We start from the raw sequence: 22,905 nt of genomic DNA, 5'->3' as shown, positions 1-22,905 counted from the left end.
CTGGGTGCCTCCAACAGCTGGCCAGGATCCAGCGGCACCCCCAGGCTATGGACCTGCTCCTTCCGGGGGAGGGCAGCCCCCTCCGGGATGGGCTGCCTGCTCCGTCCTCAGGCGGCTTTGTCCGTGACCAACAGCGCCTCCACCTCGCCTGGAAGGAGCTTTAGTTGTTGGCCCTCACCCTTCTCATCAGCCACTAAGACACGGGACTCCTTGAACCCGGAGAATGTTCAAGAGCGGGGCACTCAAGGGGTGATGCAATGACCTCCTTACAGGACTTTCACTGTGATGTCAAGTTGCCCTGAGCAGGTCTTTAGAGGTCAATACACCCCCCCCCCCCGGTCTGCAGGAGTAAATGTTTCTGTGCCATTCCACCATAATGGAAATTGTCTGTTCTTCCCTCTCCACATCACTGCGGTGATTGATAGTGCACTATCCAAAAAATGTGATGATTCTGCCAGTACAATAACAGGAGCGAATCCCGACTGCCAGGCGGATTTTAATGGCGCGATTACACGGGGACATCTGGCAAGCATCCCGCACCTGTCGGCAACCCATCCGCCAAAGACGCGGCGTTAAAAAATACCTGGGAAAATGCAGTCTCAAATGGGTTGTGACGGGTCGCAGATGGTGTTTCCCGTGTGATCATTCCAGCGCGCTCAGATTACATCACTGATCCCTCGATGAAGCGCGCCGGAAACACGCGGCGAAGAAACAACCCTGATTCACCCGCCACTGTGTCTGATCACGCAGTGGCGGGTCAAATTACTGCAGCGCAAATAGGCTCGCTCCCCGCCCCCGCCCCCAGCATTTTCCAGCACGTGTGACTGGGACCCTAGAGCCTTTTTCCTCCAGGGCACTCCCCACTCCAGAGATCTCTGGTATCTGCTGTGTTGGCCTGGCATGGGACACTGAGGAGGGTCTGGCTGTCTGGCTGGTGTACCAACCGCCCAGCACACCAGCCGGCTTCTGGAGGCGGCAGCGGGCTTGGAGTTCCCGAGGCTAATAGTTCTCGACAATGCTCCCTCTAAGCTGTGGAGTCTTCTGAGCAAAAATTCTGCTTTGTTAACGACTGGCATTAAAGTTGTGAGCGAGCGACTTGGCTCCTGCATAAATGAGTTTGCTCTGGAGCCATCCTTCCTGAGCTAGGACAAAAATGTGTGAGCTGGAGGCTAAAAAACTGTGAGGTAGCTCACACTAGCCCAGCTTAGAGGGAACACTGGTTCTCGGTTTTCTCTAAATCATGGAAATGTAACCGTTGGTCAATAGCGGGAAGAGATTCTTGGTGTCTCCAACTCAGTGTCGCTCTTTGCTCTTTACAAGGAACTGGGCCTTCATTTGGTAAAATCTCGGGCTTGGATCATTACAATCAAATATTGGCTTCGGCTTTACTTTCGATCTCCCCCTGCTAGCCTAAGGTCCAACTTTTAACTGACCCTTATACATCAGAGTGGTCACAGGCCATAGTGAAAAAGGTGGGTACCCTAGGTATTGACCTGGAACCCCTTTATAACTGTGGTGAGGTAGCAATCTTGCAGGTGGTCAGGAGGAGAATTTGGGATATAGAGGCGCAGATCATTAATGCCGGCAGTCTTGGGGTTTGCTCTCCCTACTCATTACCCCTTTTTCCCTCACATACATCCATGGTACCGTATATTGCCAATTTGACAATCCCAGTTTTTAGGAGGGTCTTTATGCTTGCAAGGTTTAACCTTTTCCCTTCAGTAGTGGTCTCAGGTAGATACAGGGGTGCTCCATATAAGGATAGACTTTGCAACTGTAATTTTGGGAAACCTGATTCTGTCACCCATATTCTTTTTCGTTGTCCTAAATATTCCGTTATGCACAATATTTTGATTCGCCCTCTTCTCCCTTCGCAGAGAGACTTTCTGTATAGGGATTTAAATTTCTTTCTAGCAGACAAGAGCCCAGCAATAACGCTATCTGTTGCAGAATTTCTGACCCATGTATGGAAGTCAGGAGTAATATCCTGTAAACCTTGTAAACCATGCTAGGATTGCCTTGTATTTTGAGATATTGGGAATATTGGTTGATGTTGTTCCTTGTACCCACCCTTTAACTTTTCCCTTTGTTTGATTTATCTATGTTACGCCGAATAAAGGTTTTCTGTTCTGTTCTCTCTCTGGTTCTCGGAGACTTCAGCGTCCCTGCTGACAAGGCCGCCCTTGGTCAGGCTGTGGGCCCTCCATGGCAACACTGGGACTCTCCCAGACTGTATCCGGTCCCACGCATCAAGCAGGCCGCAGTGGATCTCATTGCCACTGACAAGGTGCCAGGGTCGGAGCGTTATGCCCTGGAGGCCCAGCTGAGTGTCCCAGCCCCACCCTGTCTAGGTGGCGAGCTGGTTTATGCTCGCCTCCGGAGACTAATGAATCCAATTGGTCTCCAGAATACTCTGCGGGAACTGATGCCTCCCAGCAACTCATTAGATGTGCTGAGGGAGGACTGGAATGCTGACTCCCTGGAGCCCCAAACTGGGCAATGAAGCAGGAACTTAGACAGCTAGAGCGCGCTTGGCGTTGGTTTTGCAACGGAGCTACAAGAACATCCTGTGGGACGTTTATGAAATCCTATGAGATGGCAGTGAAGTCTCCTAAAGGGGAATTTTATGCAGCCTCCATCACATCTGCTAGCTCTTGCTCGGCACGATTATTTAGGACAATTCGGTCTTTAACTTCTCTTACAGAGAGGACGCAAAATTCTAGTAATTCGATCATGAGCTGTGAGCTTTTTTTGCAGATAAGGTCTTGTCACCCCACCACAACCTGTCTGCCAGCATGGATACACTCTGGCAACTAGAGGCCCCTCGGCCATCTTTGGATTCGGTACCTGACAACTTCAGCTGTCTCTCACGGGCTGATGTTGACAGGACTCTGGGCACTGTTAAGCCAACCACGTGCCTCTGGGACCCGTGTCCATCATGGCTGGTGGAAGCCAGTGGTGAAGGAATACGGGGCCCCACGATGGACATTATCAACCTGTCCCTTAGCTCAGGGGGATTAAAAGAGGCACGTGGTGACACCGCTCTTTAAAAAACCTTCTCTGGGTCCTTCAGATCCTACCAACTACTGCCCAGTTTCGAACCTGGCGTTCCTGGGCCAGGTAGTTGAGAGAGGGGTGGCAGAACAGCTCCAGAGTTTCCTAGAGGACACGTCGGTCCGAGACCCGTTCCAGTCCGGCTTCTGCCCTGGCCATGGGATGGAGACGGCGCTGGTCACCCTCACAGGCAATCTTTGCAGGCAGGCAGCTGGATTCAGGCAGGTTGGCTCCCTCTAAGCTGTGGAGTCCTGAGAGCAAAAATTCTACTTTCTGAGTTACCAGCATGAAAGTTGTGAGCAGATTATTTGACTACTGCATACATTCGCTTGCTCTGGAGCCCCATCCCTTCCTGAGCTAAGACAAAAATGTGTGAGCCAGAGGCTAAACAAATGTGAGCTAGCTCACACTCACTCGGCTTAGAGGGAACACTGGACTTGGCGCTGCTGATATTGTTAGGCCTGATGGCAGCATTCAACACAGTCAGCCACAACCTGTTGACCCGCTGCCTCACCAGCACAGGAGTTCCTGGGGTAGCTTTAAAGTGGCTTACCTCATTTCTCCGTGGTCGGGGACCGAGGGTGGCGCTAGGAGAGAGGGCTTCATCTTGATACCCCCTGGTTTGTGGTGTCCTCTCTCCAATGTGCCCCGTGGCCCAGACGACACAGTTTCGGGGCTGGGCTGTGATCCATATGCAGATGACACCCAGCTGCCCCGTTGATAGACAGCCGGCTGGATACGGCCCCATCCATTTCGGCTGAAGGGTTGGAGGCTGAGGTTGGATGGTTGAAGCAGAGCCAGCTGAGACTGAATCCATTAAAGATGGAGGTTCTGTGGTTGGGCCGGGGGGTGTTCAGAATTGGGGTGCCTACCTGCCAACTCTGGACAGGGTACCTCTGGCACTGGTGCTGACCACCAGGAGCCTGGGTGTGCTCCTGGATGCCTCCTTATCGATGGTGGCCCAGGTGACAAATTTTGCCAGACTGGCGTTCCTTGTGCTGTGCCAGATCAGGCAACTGGCCCCCTTCCTGTCTCGCCCTGACTTTGCCACAGTAACCCTCGCAAGGGTCACCTCCAGGTTAGACTACTGTAACTCGCTGTATGCAGGGCTACCCTTGAAACTGACCCGGAAATTACAACTGATCCAGAATGCAGCGGCTCGGGTCCTTACTGGAACCCCACTGACAGCAGATATCCAACCAGTGCTTTGCCAGCTGCACGGGCTCCAGATTGAGTACCGGATCAGATTCAAGGGTTTGGTTCTAACCTTCAAAGCCCTAAATGTGTCTACGGGATGGCCTCTTCCAGCAGCATGACGCTCTGGAGAGGAGAACCTCCTGGTGGTCCTTGGCTGGAAAGATACCTGGCTGTCCTCAACCAGGGCCAAGGCCTCTCCTGCTCCGGCACCGGCCCAGTGGAACTCTCTGCCTCATGACATCCGTGCCCTGCGGGACCCAGTGCAGTTCTGCGGGGCCTGTAAGATAGAGATGTCCCGCCAGGCCTTTGGGTTGAGGCCAGCAACGGTCTGTCATCCAGCCCCCCCCCCCCCCCCGCCACTATTCCTCTCCCCCTCACGAGGTAAGGATGGAAACCGGTCTTTAAATGCCATCGGAATAGTTCTTGAGTTGTTAACGGTTTTCAAGCATTTCAACTGCCTTATTTGATTGCTCACTGTCTATTGAAATGGGACGTTGCTCACCACCCTGAGCCCTGTACACAGGAGGGGAGGGGCGGTCTATAAATTAAACAAATAAGTGAATGAATGGGGTCTGATGTCCTTCTTTTGCTATAACCCAGTTTAGATGGCCAAGAGGCCAGAGGTAATAGTAGGAGATTGGGATTGAAGAGACTGTCATGTGCCCCAAACCTCCCGCTGACAGCCAGTTTGGTGTCGTGGTTAAGGGTGCGGACTCTAATCTGGGAGAGCCGGGTGTGATTCGCCCACTCCTCCACTTGCACCTGGCTGGGTGCCCTTGGGCAAGCCGTAGTTCTGATAAGAGCTGTTCTTGAAAAAGAGCCGTTTCTGTCAAGAGCTCTCTCAGCCCCGCCCACCTCACAGGGTGCCTGTTTTGGGGAGGGGAAAGGAAAGGAGTTTGTGAGCCGCTCTGAGACTCCCTTGGGTAGTGAAGGGCCATGGGGTATGAATCCAATCTCTTCTTCTTCTTCTTTTACCTCACAGGGTGTCTGTCATGGGGAGGGGGGGGGAAAGGAGTTTGTAAGCCGCTCTGAGACTCCTTTGGGGAGTGAAGGGCAGCAGGGTATAAATCCAATCTCCTCCTCCTCTAATCTGGGAGAACCGGGTCTGATTCCCCCACTCCTCCTCCACTTGCACCTGGCTGGGTGACCTTGGGCAAGCCATAGTTCTGTCAGAGCTGTCCTTGAAAAAAGAGCAGTTTCTGTCAGAGCTCTCTCAGCCCCACCTCCCTCACAGGGTGCCTGTTGTGGGGAGGGGAAGGGAAAGGAGTTTGTAAGCTGCTCTGAGACTCCTTTGGGTAGTGAAGGGCCATGGGGTATACATCTAATCACTTCTTCGTCTACTTCACACTAAGGGGGCCCGTCCAGACTGGAGCCCTGCTGACGGGTGCACCTCCACACAGACACGCGCGCGCACGCACACACACCTTGCGGAGGGAGAGCTGGCATTCCAGGAGGAAAGCTGAGCTAGAGTCGGCTTCCACAGGGCTGTATTTGTATGAAGTGCTGCAGCTAAAATTCTGGCCCGGCAGGACCCTGAGATCCAGGCCTGAGTCTCTGCCACAGCCCAGGGATAGCAGCCGTTCTCCACCATCAGAGCACCCTGTCTGTCCCTTGCAGCAAACAGAGGTCAGAGGAAGTGTGCCCTCTCAGCTGAGTTAGTGTGAGCTAGCTCACAGTTTTTTTGTTTTTGAAATGCCAATTTTTATTGAAATAAATGGTGTTAAGTCCGTGCTTAACAAAATAGTCAGAGAGTGATTCAGCAAAACTCAGGTTTATTTCAGCTCGACGATCAACTTCTCTGACACGGTACAACTTCTCTGATAGCCCGAACAGCTTCCCATTGCAGCTGCTCGGTATTTAAACATTCCCGGCTAATATAGCCACGCCTACTATACAGTTAAACAACCTATCAGGTTGAGACAATAAGGACCAATCAGAGTCTTTCCCGCTTATACACATTTGAACCTGATTGGACGCAGTAGTCTTGAACTTCAATCCCTGTTCAAGACGAAGCTTAACATTGCTTCCTTATGAGATGATTCCCAACCATCTTAATGCATTCTAGGCAGCACAGAATACATTACAAATCCCTCCCCTCTAAGCAAATACAATTATGAACAATCATAATCACTCAGGTAGGAAGGTGCACGGCGATTTCTCTGAGACCTACGAGGTGGACTAGGCTCAGGGCACATTTTGTCAGTGGTACTCCATGGGACTCTGGGACCTCAGAGTCAGGAATACTTCCCTCTAAATTTACTGGTTCGAGAGTAGGGGTCTGCCCTGCCTCTGGAACAGTACTGACGCCCTCAGGCCCGTCAGCACTCACCTCTGGTGGAGGTCTGGGAAGGTCCTCAGGGTCTGGGGATTCAGTTGGCAGCGCGTTGGGACGGCCAGTTGCCCACCGCTGCCTCAACTGATCTATGTGTCGACGCCACTTGCGTCCATCTGCAAGCTCGACAACATACATTCGTGACCCAACAATTTCAACAATAGTGGCTGGAAGCCACGAGTGACCACTTGCATAGTTCTTAGCATAGACCTTTTCACCTTTTACATACGTTCGTACCTTGGGGACTTCGGTTTGCTGTGTGGGCTTCAAATCATTCAGATCCAGATGCAACCGGTCAAACAAGGTTGTCAAACGTCGGCCCATCAGCATTTCGGCCGGACTGCGGCCTGTCGCTGAACACGGAGTTACATGCTGCCTTAGGAGGAACGAGGCTAGCTTAACTCCCCAGTCCCCGTACACTAGCTTAGCTAGTGCTTCCTTGGTCGTCCTGACCATTCTTTCCGCCTGGCCGATTGCTGCCGGGTGAAATGGGGCGGAGGTTATCTGCCTGATCCCATTGTCAGACAGGAACCCTTGGAACTCTTCAGAGACAAATTGAGTTCCGTTATCGCTTACCAACACGTCCGGCAGCCCGTGGGTGGCAAATAGGCGCCGGAGCACGTTGATGACGCAGTTCATCATTTGTACAAATAGAGAATTGGCCAAAAAGACTCACACAACCATTTTTAACTTTAAAAGGGGTAATTTCTCTGATATGAGGGGACACGTGGGGAGGAAACTGAAAGGAAAAGTAGAAAGGGTCAAAACAATTGGGGAAGCTTGGGATCTATTTAAAACTACGATCCTAGAAGCTCAAAAAATATATATTCCGCAGGTTAGGAAAGGCACAAAAAGGTATAGGAAAAAGCCTGCATGGTTAACAAACAGAGTAATGGAGGCTGTAAAAAGTAAAAAGAATTCCTTTAAGCAGTGGAAAGCTAGTCACAGTGAGGCTGATAAAACGGAACACAGGATATGGCAAATAAAATGCAAGTCTGAGGTCAGGCAGGCAAAAAGGGAACATGAGGAGCATATAGCAAAAAACGTAAAAACCAACAATAAAACTTTCTTCAAATACATTAGAAACAGGAAACCAGCCAGGGAGGCAGTGGGGCCCTTGGACGACCAAGGGGTAAAAGGAGTATTGAAGGATGATAGGGAAATGGCTGAGAAGCTAAATGCATTTTTTGCCTCCGTCTTCACTGTGGAAGATGAGAAGTGCTTGCCCACTCCAGAACCACTGATTTCAGGAGGGGTGTTGAAAGACCTGAGTCAGATTGAGGTGACGAGAGAGGAGGTCCTAAAACTGATAGACAACTTAAAAACTGAAAAATCACCAGGCCCAGATGGCATACATCCGAGAGTTCTGAAAGAACTCAAATGTGAACTTGTAGATCTCCTGACAAAGATATGTAATCTTTCCTTAAAATCTGCCTCCATTCCTGAGGATTGGAAGGTAGCTAATGTCACTCCCATCTTTAAAAAGGGTTCCAGAGGAGATCCGGGAAATTACAGGCCAGTCAGTCTGACGTCGATACCGGGTAAATTGGTGGAAACCATTATTAAGGAAAGAATTAGTAGGCACATAGATGAACAAAACCTATTGAGGCAGACTCAGCACGGTTTCTGTAAGGGAAGATCTTGTCTCACTAACCTGTTAGTGTTCTTTGAGGGGGTGAACAAACATGTGGACAAGGGGGATCCAATAGATATTATTTACCTTGACTTCCAGAAAGCTTTTGATAAAGTTCCTCATCAAAGGCTCCTAAGTAAGCTCAAAAATCATGGGATAGAAGGACAAGTCCTTTTATGGATCAAAAACTGGCTAGTTCATAGAAAACAGAGAGTGAGTGTAGGTGGGCAATTTTCTCAGTGGAGGGTGGTAAGCAGTGGGGTACCGCAGGGATCAGTACTTGGTCCACTGCTTTTTAACTTGTTCATTAATGATTTGGAGATGGGAGTAAGCAGTGAAGTGGCTAAATTTGCGGATGATACAAAGTTGTTCAGGGTGGTGAAAACCAGTGAGGATTGTGAGGCACTCCAAGGGGATCTGTCAAGGATGGGCGAGTGGGCGTCAACATGGCAAATGGGGTTCAATGTGGCCAAGTGCAAGGTGATGCACATTGGAGCCAAAAATCCTAAATATAAATACACATTGATGGGGTCTGAACTGGCAGAGACTGAGCAAGAGAGAGATCTTGGAGTTGTAGTGGATAACTCACTGAAAATGTCGAGACAGTGTGTGACTGCAATAAAGAAGGCCAATGCTATGCTGGGGATTATTAGGAAGGGTATTGAAAACAGATCAGCCAATATAATAATGCCCCTATATAAATCAATGGTGAGACCTCATTTGGAATACTGTGTGCAGTTCTGGGCACCACACCTTAAAAAGGATATTATAGCTTTGGAAAAAGTGCAGAAAAGGGCAACTCGAATGATAAAAGGGTTGGAACACTTTCCCTATGAGGAAAGGTTAAAGCGCTTAGGGCTCTTTAGCTTGGAGAAAAGACGACTGAGGGGTGACATGATCGAGGTTTATAAGATTATGCATGGGAAAGAGCAGGTAAAGAAAGAGGTACTTTTCTCCCTTTCTCACAATACAAGAACTCGTGGGCACTCCATGAAACTGCAGAGCGGTCGGGTTAGAACGGATAAAAGGAAGTACTTCTTCACCCAAAGAGTGATTAACACATGGAATTCACTGCCACAGGAAGTGGTGGGTGCTACAAGCATGGACGGCTTCAAAAGGGAATTAGATAAGCATATGGAGCAGAGGTCCATCAGTGGCTATTAGCCACAAGGTATAGCTAGGGGCTCTGGGGCAAGTGATGCTCTGTCTTCTTGGTGCTTGGGGGGGGGGTCAACAGTGGGAGGGCTTCTAATGTCCTGGCCCCACTGCTGGACCTCCTGATGGCACTGGTATTTCTGGCCACTGTGTGACACAGAGTGTTGGACTGGATGGGCCTTTGGCCTGATCCAACATTGGCGTCTCTTATGCGTTCATCTCGCATGCCACATACCAGCCGGTCACGGAGAGCCTCCTCTATGTTGGTAAAGTTGCAAGGCCTTGCAGCTTTACGCAGAGCCGCCACGTACTCTGCCACAGTTTCGTTCGGAGCTTGAGCCCTTTTATAAAAGGCATGCCGGCATGCGATCTCCGACGGCTGCGGGGAGAAGTTTGCCTTCAGCTTTTCTGTCAGCTCTTTGAAGGGCACTGTCGTAATGTCCGCTGGTGCGACCAGGGACCGGGCGATGTCGAAAGCGCTCTTACTGCAAGAGCTCAGCAAGGTGGCCCGCTTCTTCTCCTCGGTGGTTATGTCATTTGCCTCGAGGTGGAACCCGAACCTCAACAGGTAGGTGTCCCAGTCCTTGGTTGCTGGTTCGAAGGCCTCGAACTTCAGGCTATTGGCCATAGCTGCAATCGCTGCCACTTGCTCAGGTGGTGCCTGTTGCTGCTCTGCCACGGCGAGCTGCGGTTCGCTGTTGTCCGTCGTGGGGTTGGGACCAGCGGGGCTGCCTACCCGCTCTAGGATCCCACCTTCGTCGCCAATTGTTAAGTCCGTGCTTAACAAAATAGTCAGAGAGTGATTCAGCAAAACTCAGGTTTATTTCAGCTCGACGATCAACTTCTCTGACACGGTACAACTTCTCTGATAGCCCGAACAGCTTCCCATTGCAGCTGCTCGGTATTTAAACATTCCCGGCTAATATAGCCATGCCTACTATACAGTTAAACAACCTATCAGGTTGAGACAATAAGGACCAATCAGAGTCTTTCCCGCTTATACACATTTGAACCTGATTGGACGCAGTAGTCTTGAACTTCAATCCCTGTTCAAGACGAAGCTTAACATTGCTTCCTTATGAGATGATTCCCAACCATCTTAATGCATTCTAGGCAGCACAGAATACATTACAAATGGTGAACAAGCAATAATAACAAATGCAAGAACAGTAATAACAACATGTAATGGGAGAAAGTAATGGGAGTTTTTTTTAGCCTCCGGCTCACAGATTTCTGTCTTCGCTCAGGAAGGACAGCTCCAGAGCAAACTAATTTATGCAGCAGCCAAATAACTCGCTCACAACTGTAATGCCAGTGGCTCTGGGGGAAAAGACCCCTTGGACACACAGGTCCTCCTCCTGTTCCCAGATGCTAAACGCGTTCCTCTACCCGTCATCACTCAGGCGGATATCGATATATCTATTTCTCAACATGGCCCATTTATGAAAGTTTCCATCTAGTGACTGGAGCCATGAACAGACAGGATAGATCTTTTTACAAGCCTGAGAAGAGCCCCGGGTTTCAGAGAAACCTGAAATTTAAAAAAATTATTTGGGAGGTTAAACCTCTCCCCCCCAAAAAATAAATAAATAATAGAAGCAAATCCTGTACCTTTAAGAAATGAATGACCTCTGAGATCTCGGTGGCCACTGCGGGGGTGGCTAGGCAAATGCACCAATACTGCCAACCTTTAAACCTTGGTTTGTGTCAGTGAAAGGTGGAGGGCCCTTCCCTCCTGCCCATCAGGGGGCAGGCACAGGGGCAAGCCCTGGGCAAGTTCCCACCCATGTTCCCTCTAATCTCAGCTAGTGTGAGCTAGCTCACGGTTTTTTAGCCTCTGGCTCACACATTTTTGTCTCAGCTCAGGGAAGGAGGACTCCAGAGCAAACTAATTTATGCAGCAGCCAAATTGCTCGCTCACAACTGTAATGCCAGTAGCCCACAAAGTAGGATTTTTGCTCACAAGACTCCACAGCTTAGAGGGAGCCTTGGTTGCTACCATGACAGTTATGCAACTCACTGGATGACCTCAAACCACACAACTCTCCTGGGCCCAGAGGCAGCAGACACACAATGTGGGCAACTTGTCTGGGCCTGGCAGTGGCCACACAACTCACCTGAGCAACTGGCTAGAACTTGACTTTCCGCTGGAAGAGGCTGGGGGGGGGAAGGAGAGAAAGCCGAGATCCAGTGTGGTGTAGTGGCTGGAAGTGCAGGAAGCAGAAATGGGTGGGTGGGGTCAGCAGTGGAAGCAGCTTCCTGGCTCCCAAGGAGAACACATGCAGAATAAGAAGAGCTGACACCTCCAGGGGGGACCAGCTTCCCGCTTGATCATCCTGGACACTGGGGGGGGGGTGTACGGGGGTCGTCTCCTTGAAGGGGATGCCTCTCTTTGTCTTAGCCTGGGAGCTGCTCCCGACATCTCCTCTCCCTCTCTCCTCTCCCTCTCTCCTCATGGCCTTCCGTGGAGACACAGGTCTCTGCAGGTCCCTCCTGTGGATACGGTGCCCTCACACTCCCACACGCCTGATGCCGGACAAGCTGGCTATTCGTGACAGGGGAAAGGACTCTTTAACTAGGCTCCTCTCTCTCCTTTCGACTGCAACCTGAATGTGAACTGCATCTACTTGAATAAATGTAAATTTACCCTTTTTTGCAATATACACCTTGGGAGATTTATTTACTGCGCTCGTGCTTCTATGATCGGGCAAACTTGCCTATATTAACCAAATATCCCAATAGATTCACCCCCAAGCCCATGCCTAGAGGCATAGTAAAAGAGAGGAGGGGTGCGCGAGGGTGTGTTTGGACCATGGGTACTGTTCCGTATTGGGACGGAAACATTGCAGGACGGTGCTGCCAGAGACAGGGTGAGCTTGGAGCCGAATAACAATAGACCAACAGGATTCTGGCAGGAACCAATCAAGGTGTAACGTTTTGTAAATAGCCCATCTTTAGGCGTGGGGTCTGTTTGTGTGTGGCCACTGCAGGCAATATAACCGGGCTGAGGCTCTGGTCCGCAGTCTTGTTCTGGCTGAAATCACTGAGTAAAGTAGAGCTGATCACCAGACTGGGAGTCTGTTCACCCACGGAACCCCACTAATTAACAGGTACCCCTTTTCCCTGCGTGTGGCATCTTTGTCTCCTCCTCCTTGTCGTCCTGAAAGAAAAGGGGTTGGGCCTAGGATCCCCTGTTCCTCAGCTTCACACACCCCCTCACCCAACTCCATCACAAAGGGAGCAGCAGCCTCACGCAGTCTGGCTCATCCTTCCACCAGTGTGGCAAACTGCACTCCTCCTCCACCTCTCTGAGTCATGGATTCAGGAGCTGCCCTGCTCAGGGAGGCATTTCGACAAAGGAGACAGCAGGGCTACAATAAGTGTAATATACCCAGTTCAGACCACGTGGCCAGCTTGGGCTCCATGCGGTCAAGAGGACACATCGAGCTTCGCTCAAAGAGACAATAGACTATGCGGATCCTAGCCCGCGCCAATCATGGGCTAGGTTCCCGGCCGAGAGCCTATGGAACTCTCGGCCACTGTAAATAACCTATTGGGAAGTGTGTGTGTGTGTTATGGGTGGTGGTTTCACGGGGAATATAAGCCGGTCTGCGAGCTGGCTTAAGTTGTCTTGTTCTACACCTAATACAGTACGTTAGTTGAAATCACTCTCCCTCTGCGTACTTTTCAATAAGACAATGGAATGGCTCAGGAGGGAGCTTTTGTAAGGGGAACCAGCCTGTCATAAGAACATAAGAACATAAGAGATGCCAATGTTGGATCAGGCGAAAGGCCCATCCAGTCCAACACTCTGTGTCACACAGTGGCCAGAAATACCAGTGCCATCAGGAGGTCCACCAGTGGGGCCAGTGTCACCTATGCTACTGTTTACGGTATGTATTTTTTGTTTCCCTTCTGTGTGACACCACTCTCGCTGCACTGGGTTCTAATTCTGTAACTCCATTCTCCCCATTGTTTGGCATATCACTCCTGATACTTTCCCTGATTTTTGTAATCCTCGCCCTGTTGCACTGATTATTAGACATCTCCCCCCTGTCGTGCTTCTCTGGCAGACTTGCTTTAATACCGTGCAATTAAATCCACCTGGCGTGTCAGTGAGAAAGGGTGACCTGGAAATGTCGCTTTGAGCGCCGTCAGTGTCGGGAGGAGCCGATATCCTCCTAGGCCTCCTTGTGGGCACCTCGGCCAGGCTCAGACGAGCGAGGGGAAGGGGTGAGCAGCACCTTCCCATCTCTCTTTCTGCCACCCTCCCCCCCCGCAACCAGTCAGGGGGGCCAGAGGGCTAGCACGTCCCCCCCCAGGCCTGAGTCCCTGGCCCTCATGAGGAAGACGCCCTGGATTATGCCCACCATTTCCTCTTCCTGCCTCCCTGAGGGTGGCCCCACCGTCCTGGTTTGACAGGTAGGAGCTGTTGTGTCAATCGGGTGTGACTGGGCCTCCAGCCTCACCCTCCACTTTTCTTAAGTGGCCGCCCCGCCCCACCCCCAGCTCGCTGGTGCTGGTACAGTAAGGCTTCGGGCCTCCCTGTGAGGCTGTCGTTCCTCCCCCGCCTAGCCCTTCCGGGCTGGGCTGGCTTCAGCGGGCCCACCCACCCCCACCAGTGCCGACTGGCAAGTCAGGGCCAAACACCTTCCCTATGATGGAAGGTTAAAGAGGTTAGGCTCTTTAGCTCAGAGAAACAGGGACAGAGGGGCAACATGCTAGAGGTTTATAAAATTATGCATGGAATAGAGAAGGTAGAGAAAGAGGTGCTTTTCTCCCTTTCTCACAGAATTGGACTTCTCTCCCTTTCTCCCTTTCTCCCAAAACCATCTGGCCCTTCCGGGCCCCAAGGAGGCCAGGCTGGCTGCTACCAGGACCAGCGCCTTTTCGGTGGCGGCTCCATACTGGTGGAACGAGATCCCAGAGGACATCAGGGCCCTGCAGGACCTTTTACAGTTCTGCATGGCCAAGCGATCACCCTGCAGAGTTTACATTCTGGTCGGGGGACAGAATGAGCGTTATTGACTATATCATGGTGTCAGAAGAAGTAGTCCAACATGTCCGATTTTGGCATCCCTATTTACATGAATTGATCAAACAGGGAGAATCCCCAAGGACTGGAGAGTAGCAGTCATCAGTCCATTTTACAAAAAAGGTAATAAAGAAGATCCAAATAGCTACAGGCCAATTAGTCTGGTAAGCATAGTGAGTAAATTGTATGCAAGACATCTCCTATGGAAATTCAGGGAATGGTTGGAAAACAACTCCTGTCTGGCAGATGAGCAGGCCGGCTTTAGAGAGGGGCATGCTACCTTAGATCATTGTATGATACTGGACCATCTGATTGCTAAATATTCCTCCAACTCGAATATGTCTCTTTTCGTCGCCTTCCTGGACCTGAAGTCAGCTTTTGACTCAGTCTCTAGAACTATCCTATGGGACAAATTAAGAGCTTCAAGTACTGATAGAAGGTTACTATTTCTTATTCAGGCCCTTCACGATAACACATTCACAAGGGTCAGGTACTCTCCTCAGGGTCAAATCCTATTAGAGTTGAGAAAGGAGTTAAGGCTGCGTTTTGGCACCACTTCTCTTTGACGTTTATATCAACGATGTGGCAGCCTATTTAAGCAGGCCCGAGTTCCATCCTCCAAAGCCAGGCAACAGACACATAGGGGTGGCTCTTGTATGCAGACAATGCGGTCCTACTTGCAAGGACCCCCACTGGTCTCAAGAGAGTCATGAGTTCTTTTGCCCAGTATGGCCAAAATAACAACTTAGAGGTCAACTATTCAAAAACGAAAGTAATGGCCTTTACCAAAAGATCCCCCAAAACTTTTCACTGGTACTTAAATTCTATTCCCATTGAACAAGTCACCTCTTTCAAATATCTGGGAGTTAACTTCCAGGCAAACGGCTTGAGAACTGTAAATATAAATTCTGTTGCCATAAACGCCAAAAGGAGTGCAGGGGCCATCCAAAAATTTTACTGACACAAAGGTGGAAAATGTCTCGTAGCCGCCCTTAGACTATTTAAGGCCAAATCTCTCACTCAGCTTACCTTTGGAGCCCCCATCAATATTACATCCTATTACAAGAAACTGGACACAGTCCAAGCAAAAGTTTTGAGATCTGTTCTTCAGGTACCCAAATGCACTTATTCAAAATGAAACAGGAATGATTACTGTGGAGGAAAGGTTATGGATCATGGTGATTCATTATTGGCTGAAACTAGTTTTTCTTTCTAACGGGCTGACACGTTTAATATTACAAAACACCTTTAAACACCCCCCCCCGGCTTTAGAGGAGAAACTCCCTTATTTTGGCTTCACAAAACAATACCTGTGTTCCCTAGCCTATGACAAAGCTAGAGAAATGATAAAGCAGAGGATTACGGATATCGATAGGCAGAACGATATAGGCAGAACAGAGAAATGGCACACACTTCTTGATCCCATCAACAGAGTAACTCCTATAGCCTATTTCTACCATCTGTCAAACCACGAATATAGGAGAACATTTACACTTATGTGCTGGGATGCTCTTCCCTTAGCGAATACAGAAGGAAAGTATAAGAAAATCCCATTCGAGGAACGCATGTGCCCCTGCTGTAATGTAGGCATTGAAAATCTAGAACATGTTATGTTCGACTGTGAGGCCTATAATAATCTCTGGAAATCTCTTTCATTCCCCAAGTTCTTACCTCTAACCACTAGGCAAAGAGCCCGTATTATGAAAAACCTCTTCTCAGATAAGCACTCGGAGATAACACACCAAGTGGCTAGATTTGGATGGAGTGTTTTAAGAATTAGAAAATCTATAATAACACAGCAAGCTAAATATTAATCTTTTTATTGTTAACTGTCTACCTCCTAAGGAATTTATTATGTATTTTATAATGCATTTTACTGTTCTGTTAAGCCTTTTTACCTTTATTCATAGGTGTTTTTTACTACTAAGTTTGTAGTGTTTCAAATGTTAACTGCTGGCTTCAGCCGTAAATAAAACTTTATCCAGATGGTGTGTGTGTGTGTGTGTGTGAGAGAGAGAGAGAGAGAGAGAGAGAGAAAGAGATACCAATAAACTCTTTATACGTAAGACCATTCGTGCGGCAACCACCTTGCAATCCTCAAAGCAACTTGGTTCTTGTGCACATTGTCAGAAATGCTTTCCCTCTGACTCAGAGACGCCTTTCTTCTTCCCGTTTCTCTTCCCGGCGCCAAGTCCCTCAACCCTTTCCCAAAGAGGGCCCTTCCAGGTTCTCTGGGCAAACTCTGGCTCCTGCTCGGCCTGCTCTGGCTTTGATTTCTGCCGCTGGCCCCTCTTAACCCTGTTAGTCCTTTAAGAAATGGCCACGCCGTCCCTGCCGGCCTGCTCGGGGCAGCTCAATCCACAAGAAAGCCAAGCAGACCACAGAGCCAATCATAACACAAAACGCCTTTCAAGAGAAGTGGGCTCAGGCGGAGGGGGAGGCATGTTGGTCTGCAGTAGAACAACGAGAACTAGCAAGGCTGGTGGGGGCCGTTCAGAAGTCAGGGGTGACGGGAGAGTTGGCTCTGGATAGCTCTTACACCCCACAAGTCTTGCTGGTCTCTGAGGGTCTACTGAACTTGCAGCTAGCCGTATCAATAAAATAATCTAAGTCATTAATAATAATATATGCCAGTCAACACCACCAAGCCACATAAATAGAGCAGTCTGGGATGATATTGATAAAAAGAGTCCTCAGGCTAGAAGCAAACAGCAAAACGGCTGGAGACAAGATGAAGCCCCTTGGTTAAAACCCTGGGCAGAGACCAGTACCAAAGGTAAGCACCAACACCTTGAATCTGATCTGGTGCTCCACGGGCAACCAATGCAGCTCGCACAGCACTGGGTGGAGATGTGCCCTCCGTGGGGACCCGCACATCCGCATTTTGTGCCACTTGGAGCTTCCAGGTCAGTTTCAAGGGCAGCCCCACGTAAAGAAGGGATCTGTTGACTCACTGACCTACCACAGTTCTGCAGGGCCTGCAAGACGGAGCTCTTCCACCAGGCCTTTAGTTGAGACGGCAGGCACCCCCACCTTCCACCAGCCCCCCCCCTTCAGCGAGTCAGATCTGTATTATCATCTGGGAACCCCAATCTGAAATGGACCTCATCTGTTGAGGCTCTGACTAGAAACGTAGGAATTTTATATTTCATCTGATGTGTTTTAATGGCTTTTAATTGTTTGTATATTATATTTGATGGAACCTGCCCTAAGCCTGCTATGCCGATACAAATCCAATAAAATAAAAATAGTAAAGGTAAAGGTTTCCCTTACTCAAAAGCCAGTTGAATCCGACTCTAGGGGTGTGGTGCTCATTTCTGTTTCCAGGCTGAAGAGCCAGCGCTATCCAAAGACTTCTCCGTGGTCATGTGGCCGGCATGACTAGATGCCGAGGCGCACGGAACGCTGTTCCCTTCCCAATGAAGCAGTACCTATTGATCTACTTGCAATTTCTTGCTTTTGAACTGCTAGGTTGGTGGGAGCCGGGGCCAGAGATGGGAGCTCACTCTGTCACGTGGCACTCGGGTCTCAAACTGCTGAACTACCGACCTTCCGGTCTGCAGCTCAGCATCTTAACCACTGAGCCACCGCAGCCCTAAATGTATATAATACTAACATTCATAATCAGTCTCTACTACAGGAGACAATAAACTCCGTGGGGGATTGAGATGGGCCATCAGGATAAGGAGGATATAAAGGAGCGGAATAAATTCGGGTTTCCTAAATATTTACCCAAATCTCAATACAAAACTGATATTGGTATTCAGGAATATGCAAAAAATAACAATATTTTCCAGGTCCAATAGTCCTGAAACGGGTGGGTGGGGCATTTTTTTTTACACCCCTATTGCAGTGGTGATGATATCTACAGTAAGAGAGAGATTCTGGTCAGATTTTGATAGGAACATAAATTCAATTGGAAGGGGGATGGTTAAATTAACTAATAATTAAGCTTCTGTCTGATTGCTTATTTTCATGGATTTTTATAATTTTTTGAATTTTGTCCTTTTAGGTTATGTGCCGGGACCTCATATATTAGTGGTAGGATTTCAACAAAGCCTTGCCTTGAAAGTAGACTGTAAGAATTAGACATCTACAATGTGTATTAAACAGGAGGCAATTTTCTGATATGAGTCGGTTTGTTCATATGTATGTTTATTTTTTATATTCTGAATAGTTTTCATAATGATTTTCCCCCTTCCCTTGTATTTTCATGTATTGTTTTACAGGATATCTGGATACATTTGTATGTGGCAATTACCTTCATATTCACTGGAAGTTGTTTTATGTCACCATTGAGGAAGGCAGTTAGCTGAAACGTGTCTGGGGTTCGTTTGTTGTGTCATAGTGTGTGTATGCGTAATGTGTATGTGTGATTTACAGATAATCGAAACTCATTTAAAGTTTTTTGAAATCATATTTCTTTTGAGGTTTGTTTAATTAGTCCCTTTTAGGTTATTTGATTTGTTTTCAGGGTTGAACTCCCACCACCACCACCTTTTTTCTTTTTGATCCTATCGCAGTATATCACCAACATTTGAAATATATTGCTTAAAATAAACATGACATAAAATAAAAATAATAAAAATTGAGATATAAAATAAATAGGCAAACGTGAAGGAGATATTAGAGCACCACAATAAAGACGCTCCTCCCCCTGCCTGGCCCCCTCCCCTCCCCTCCCCCTCATGGAAATCTGAATGCGAATCAGGCCATCCTGTTAAAGTGTTGAAATAATTATGCTGAATATTTTAGTATGGGATTTTTGTAGTTTTAACTGGTTTTAAAATTTGTATTGGATTTTATGCTGTTGTAAACCACCCTGAGCCCCGCGTGAGCAGGGAAGGGCGGTTAAGAAATCAAAATAAATAAATAAATAAATAAAATACTCATCGTCTTCAACAACACAAAGCCCCCTCAATAACCAGAGTTGTGAAGTAAGAAGAGTCTAAGTTTGCCCGTAAATCGAAGGAGGACCGGGAGCAGATCTCCTTTCTTCAGACTCTCCCCCCCTTTTCTCCCGCCATTATGATCTGACGCCAGCCGCGTGAGGTCCCACCCCCGCCCCCTCCGGAGATGGAAATGCTGCGGAGCCTTTGGCCCTCTCGTGGTCCTCACAGGACAAGGGAGCAGGAGAACTTTACACCCCCACCCCCTTCGGGACCGCTGGCCAGCCTTCTCCTCAGGGGCTGCTTGGCCCCTTTGCTCCTCTCCCACCTCAGTCCAGCCGGCCTCCTTTTGTCCCAGGCACTGCCGCTTGCGATGGAAAGTAGCCAGCTGGCAGGGGGGGCTTTGTGGGGCTTTGCACCCACATTCAAACTAGCCCACAGCAGCAGAGGGACAAGAGGATGCCGGCAGGTCTGAGCGGGAATGACTTCTTGTCTCCTGCACATGCTGGCCGCCATCTTGTTCTTCCTTCTCGCAACAGTGCCACTCAATGGGGGGGGGAGGCTTGGGGGGGGAGCAATGCTCCCTCTAAGCTGTGAGCAGAAATTCCACCACTTGGTGAGCTCCTGGCATTAAAGTTGTGAGTGAGCCATTTGGCTACCGCATGAATTGATCTGCTCTGGAGCTAATGCCAGGAGCTCACCAAGTGGGATTTTTGCTCACAAGAGACTCCACAGCTGGGAGGGAGCCTTGCCGGGGGCTATGTCTTGGGGACCTCTGGTCTAGACCCTCCTCCAAGCAAGTGAAACAAACAAGCCCCTTTGCTGAAAAGTTTCTAAGGAACTGCTGGATTATTTCCTCAAAAACACACCCCTTCACAAATCCAAACGTGTATCGTTGGGCTTATCAATCACTATACACTGAACACGGGCTCACACAGCTCTCCACAGACCTCAGCCGAATTTCAAACAGAAGGAAGTCTGAATCCAGTGGCACCCGTAGGACTCACAAAGTTTTATTCTTATCCCCAGAACAAAACTTTGCCAGTCTTGAAGGTGCCCCTGGGGGGCTCAGACGGTGTTCTGGTGCTTCAGACCAACACGGTGACCCACCTGAATCAGTTTTGAACGCATCCCCCACACACACACACCGGCGTCACAAACTCCCCACAACCAAAGGCCGTTTGAGTGTGTCACACCAGGGAGGCGGGTTCAATAGCCCAACCCTCTGCCCACCATGCCAGTCTTCCTGTTGGCAGCAAGAAATACATCCTGCAGTCTGCTGAACTGTGCTGTGGTCCGGTCTCTCACTCCCGCCTCCCCCAGCCCCAGGCAGAGACCCGGCCAGCCGGACTTGGGACCCTGAGCTGGCACAGAGCACCTGTCCCCTCCCTCCCGGGCAGGAGCAGCACACGGACCGGCTGCTTAGGAACAGGAGGCCTCTGACAGCTCCGCGGCTTCGTCCAGCTGCGGCAAATATTCCTCAACAGGCTCACAAGAGAACTCCCCACCCACCCTGGACCTCACGAGACGTCCGGCTTCCTGTACTCACCGGCTGCCTCCTGACACTGAGCCAGTTCTTCCACAGGAGCACTTTCAGGTGCCGGAAGAGCGAAGCCATCCCGGGAAGAACTCGGGCAAGTCAAGCCGGACTCCTCTTTCCCAGCCAGGACCTTCAGGCCGAAACCCAGCAGGACTGGTGGCACTCGCTGAATGAGCGCACTCTCCGCAGCATCGCTCTCAGGCAGCCCCAGCGCATCCACCTGCTGCGTCCTCCGCACACCTACTGGATGCTGGTCCAGCTCCAGTCGCTCCTGGCAAATGCAACAGGTTATTCCTCCTCCGGTGAGGAAGGAACAGGGAGAGCAGCAGCCTGTGCCGGCTTGCGCTAATTACCATAGGCTGCCGCCTTTCCCCTTTTGCGAGCCTGACGAAATGGGTGGCATTCCAAAAAGATGCTTCTGCTGGAATAAAAGCAGCAGCACGCCTTTCCCCGTTGAGAAATTCCCCCACCAGCCTCCCACAGATTGCCTGCAGAAGAAGCGTCATAACAGCCAGGAGCGGAGCAGAGAGCCGGCTTGTCGAGCCAGTACAGCCAGTCTGGTCCTCCCCCCCCCCCACTCCCAACCACACACACACCCCGCTTTAATATGCACAAATTGCCTGGGAGGGATATGAAGCAGGGACAGGAGCCAGGAAAAGACGTTGGGGTTTTGTCTTCAGTAAAAGGTGGCAAGATGGGCCTCTGTAAGGGCGGGGCAGGTGGACAGAGGCCAGGACACCATGGGCCCTTCCTGGGCACTCTCATGGGGTGGCCGAGCGGCTGCTGGCTGACCCAAGCAGGCCTCTGACCCTCCACGGTGAGATAAAAACAGAGAGGCCAGGTGGGAAAGGTACACGACACACCAAGAGACACGCTGATGGCCCCGGGAAAAGAATGAGGTTGGTCTCATTTCACGCTGAAAGTGAAGCACGGGACCTACAAATAGAACCGCTCCGTTTGTTGACACCTGAGGTGAAAAGTACTGGTTTCGTCACATGGAGGACATGGACAACGACATGCGTTTGCACACGTTTATTGTACTTCACACCGGACTTTCAAACGGCCCTGCAAGGCCAACTATATACACACACACCCAGCACACACCCAGTCCCGTTGGAGGGTCTGAATTTCCCACCAAGGTGGCTATTGGTGAATGCTGGGGGAACTAGGATCCTAGGCCTCTATTGTCTAGAGGAGCCAAGCTCCTTACGGTAGCCGCGGACCCCTGGTGGCGGACCCCCGTACATAACATAAGGAGAGCTTGAAGATCAGCCAGCACGGCTGCTTAAGCAACCCTTTCCCCTCTGACGTTGGCCACCGAGTGACACTACTCAGGGCACGGGTCTGAGAGCCGCTTCTTGTCGCTGAGATCCAAGACTGCAGGTGGAATCCCTGTCCCTGAGCGAGTCCATTCCCAAGGAAAGGGCAGGGGAGAAAAACTGGCTAGATGAGAAACTGACAAATGGACTGACGTATCCAAGAAATATTGGACGAAAAAACGTGGGGATGGAGAGAGAGAGGAGGAGGAGAAGAATGCGACAGAGTTACCAACAGGAGACAAAATCCAGAACCATAGTAACTTGCGGGTGGGGGATAAGACTACCGTAGCCAAAGCAAGCAGAGGGCCCAGAATGATAAAAACATAGTAAACATAGAAGACCCAATAGTAAAGATAGCCCAGAATGATAAAGTAAAGGCTTGTGTGTGTCAAGCTCAGGTCTCCCTTGGCCTCTGCGGCCAGGTGCAAGTGGAGGAGTGGGGAATCAAACCCGGTTCTCCCAGATTGGAGTCCACACACTTAACCACTACACCAAATAGAGCTTTATACAAAGAAAGAAATGTCTCCTCTCCAGTGAAGCAAAGATCCATTGAAAACTTTGAGTATTTAAGTATTTTTGACTATTTTCCCCAACAGCAATGAAGATGCTAAGATGAAAGCCAAACCTCAAAATCAGAACAATACACTGAGGATGATACACCTGTGTGTGTGCATGTACGTCCGTGCGCATGTCTGTATTTAGACCAGTTTGGTTTAGTGCCAGTTTAGAGCCAGTTTGGTGTAGTGGTTAA

The 22,905-nt window shown here is 49.7% G+C and overlaps 1 protein-coding gene across 1 annotated transcript in view; it reads right to left on the bottom strand.

The window, feature by feature from the left end:
- The window catches only part of ABCA12 (ATP binding cassette subfamily A member 12), a 169,373-nt gene extending 148,405 nt beyond the window's left edge, over nt 1-20,968 (bottom strand). Inside the window, exon 1 of the mRNA XM_015424058.1 lies at nt 20,845-20,968. Coding sequence (XP_015279544.1) covers nt 20,845-20,913 — 69 coding nt within the window. The 5' untranslated portion in view covers nt 20,914-20,968. The remainder of the gene's footprint in view (nt 1-20,844) is intronic.
- Between the last annotated feature and the right edge of the window lie 1,937 nt (nt 20,969-22,905).

Source organism: Gekko japonicus, unplaced genomic scaffold (genome assembly GCF_001447785.1).
Source record: "Gekko japonicus isolate JY-2015 unplaced genomic scaffold, Gekko_japonicus_V1.1 scaffold623, whole genome shotgun sequence".
In the NCBI taxonomy this organism is placed as follows: Eukaryota; Metazoa; Chordata; class Lepidosauria; order Squamata; family Gekkonidae; genus Gekko; species Gekko japonicus.
Note: the sequence above shows the minus strand (reverse complement) of the source record. Positions and strands in the feature narration are given on the sequence as shown.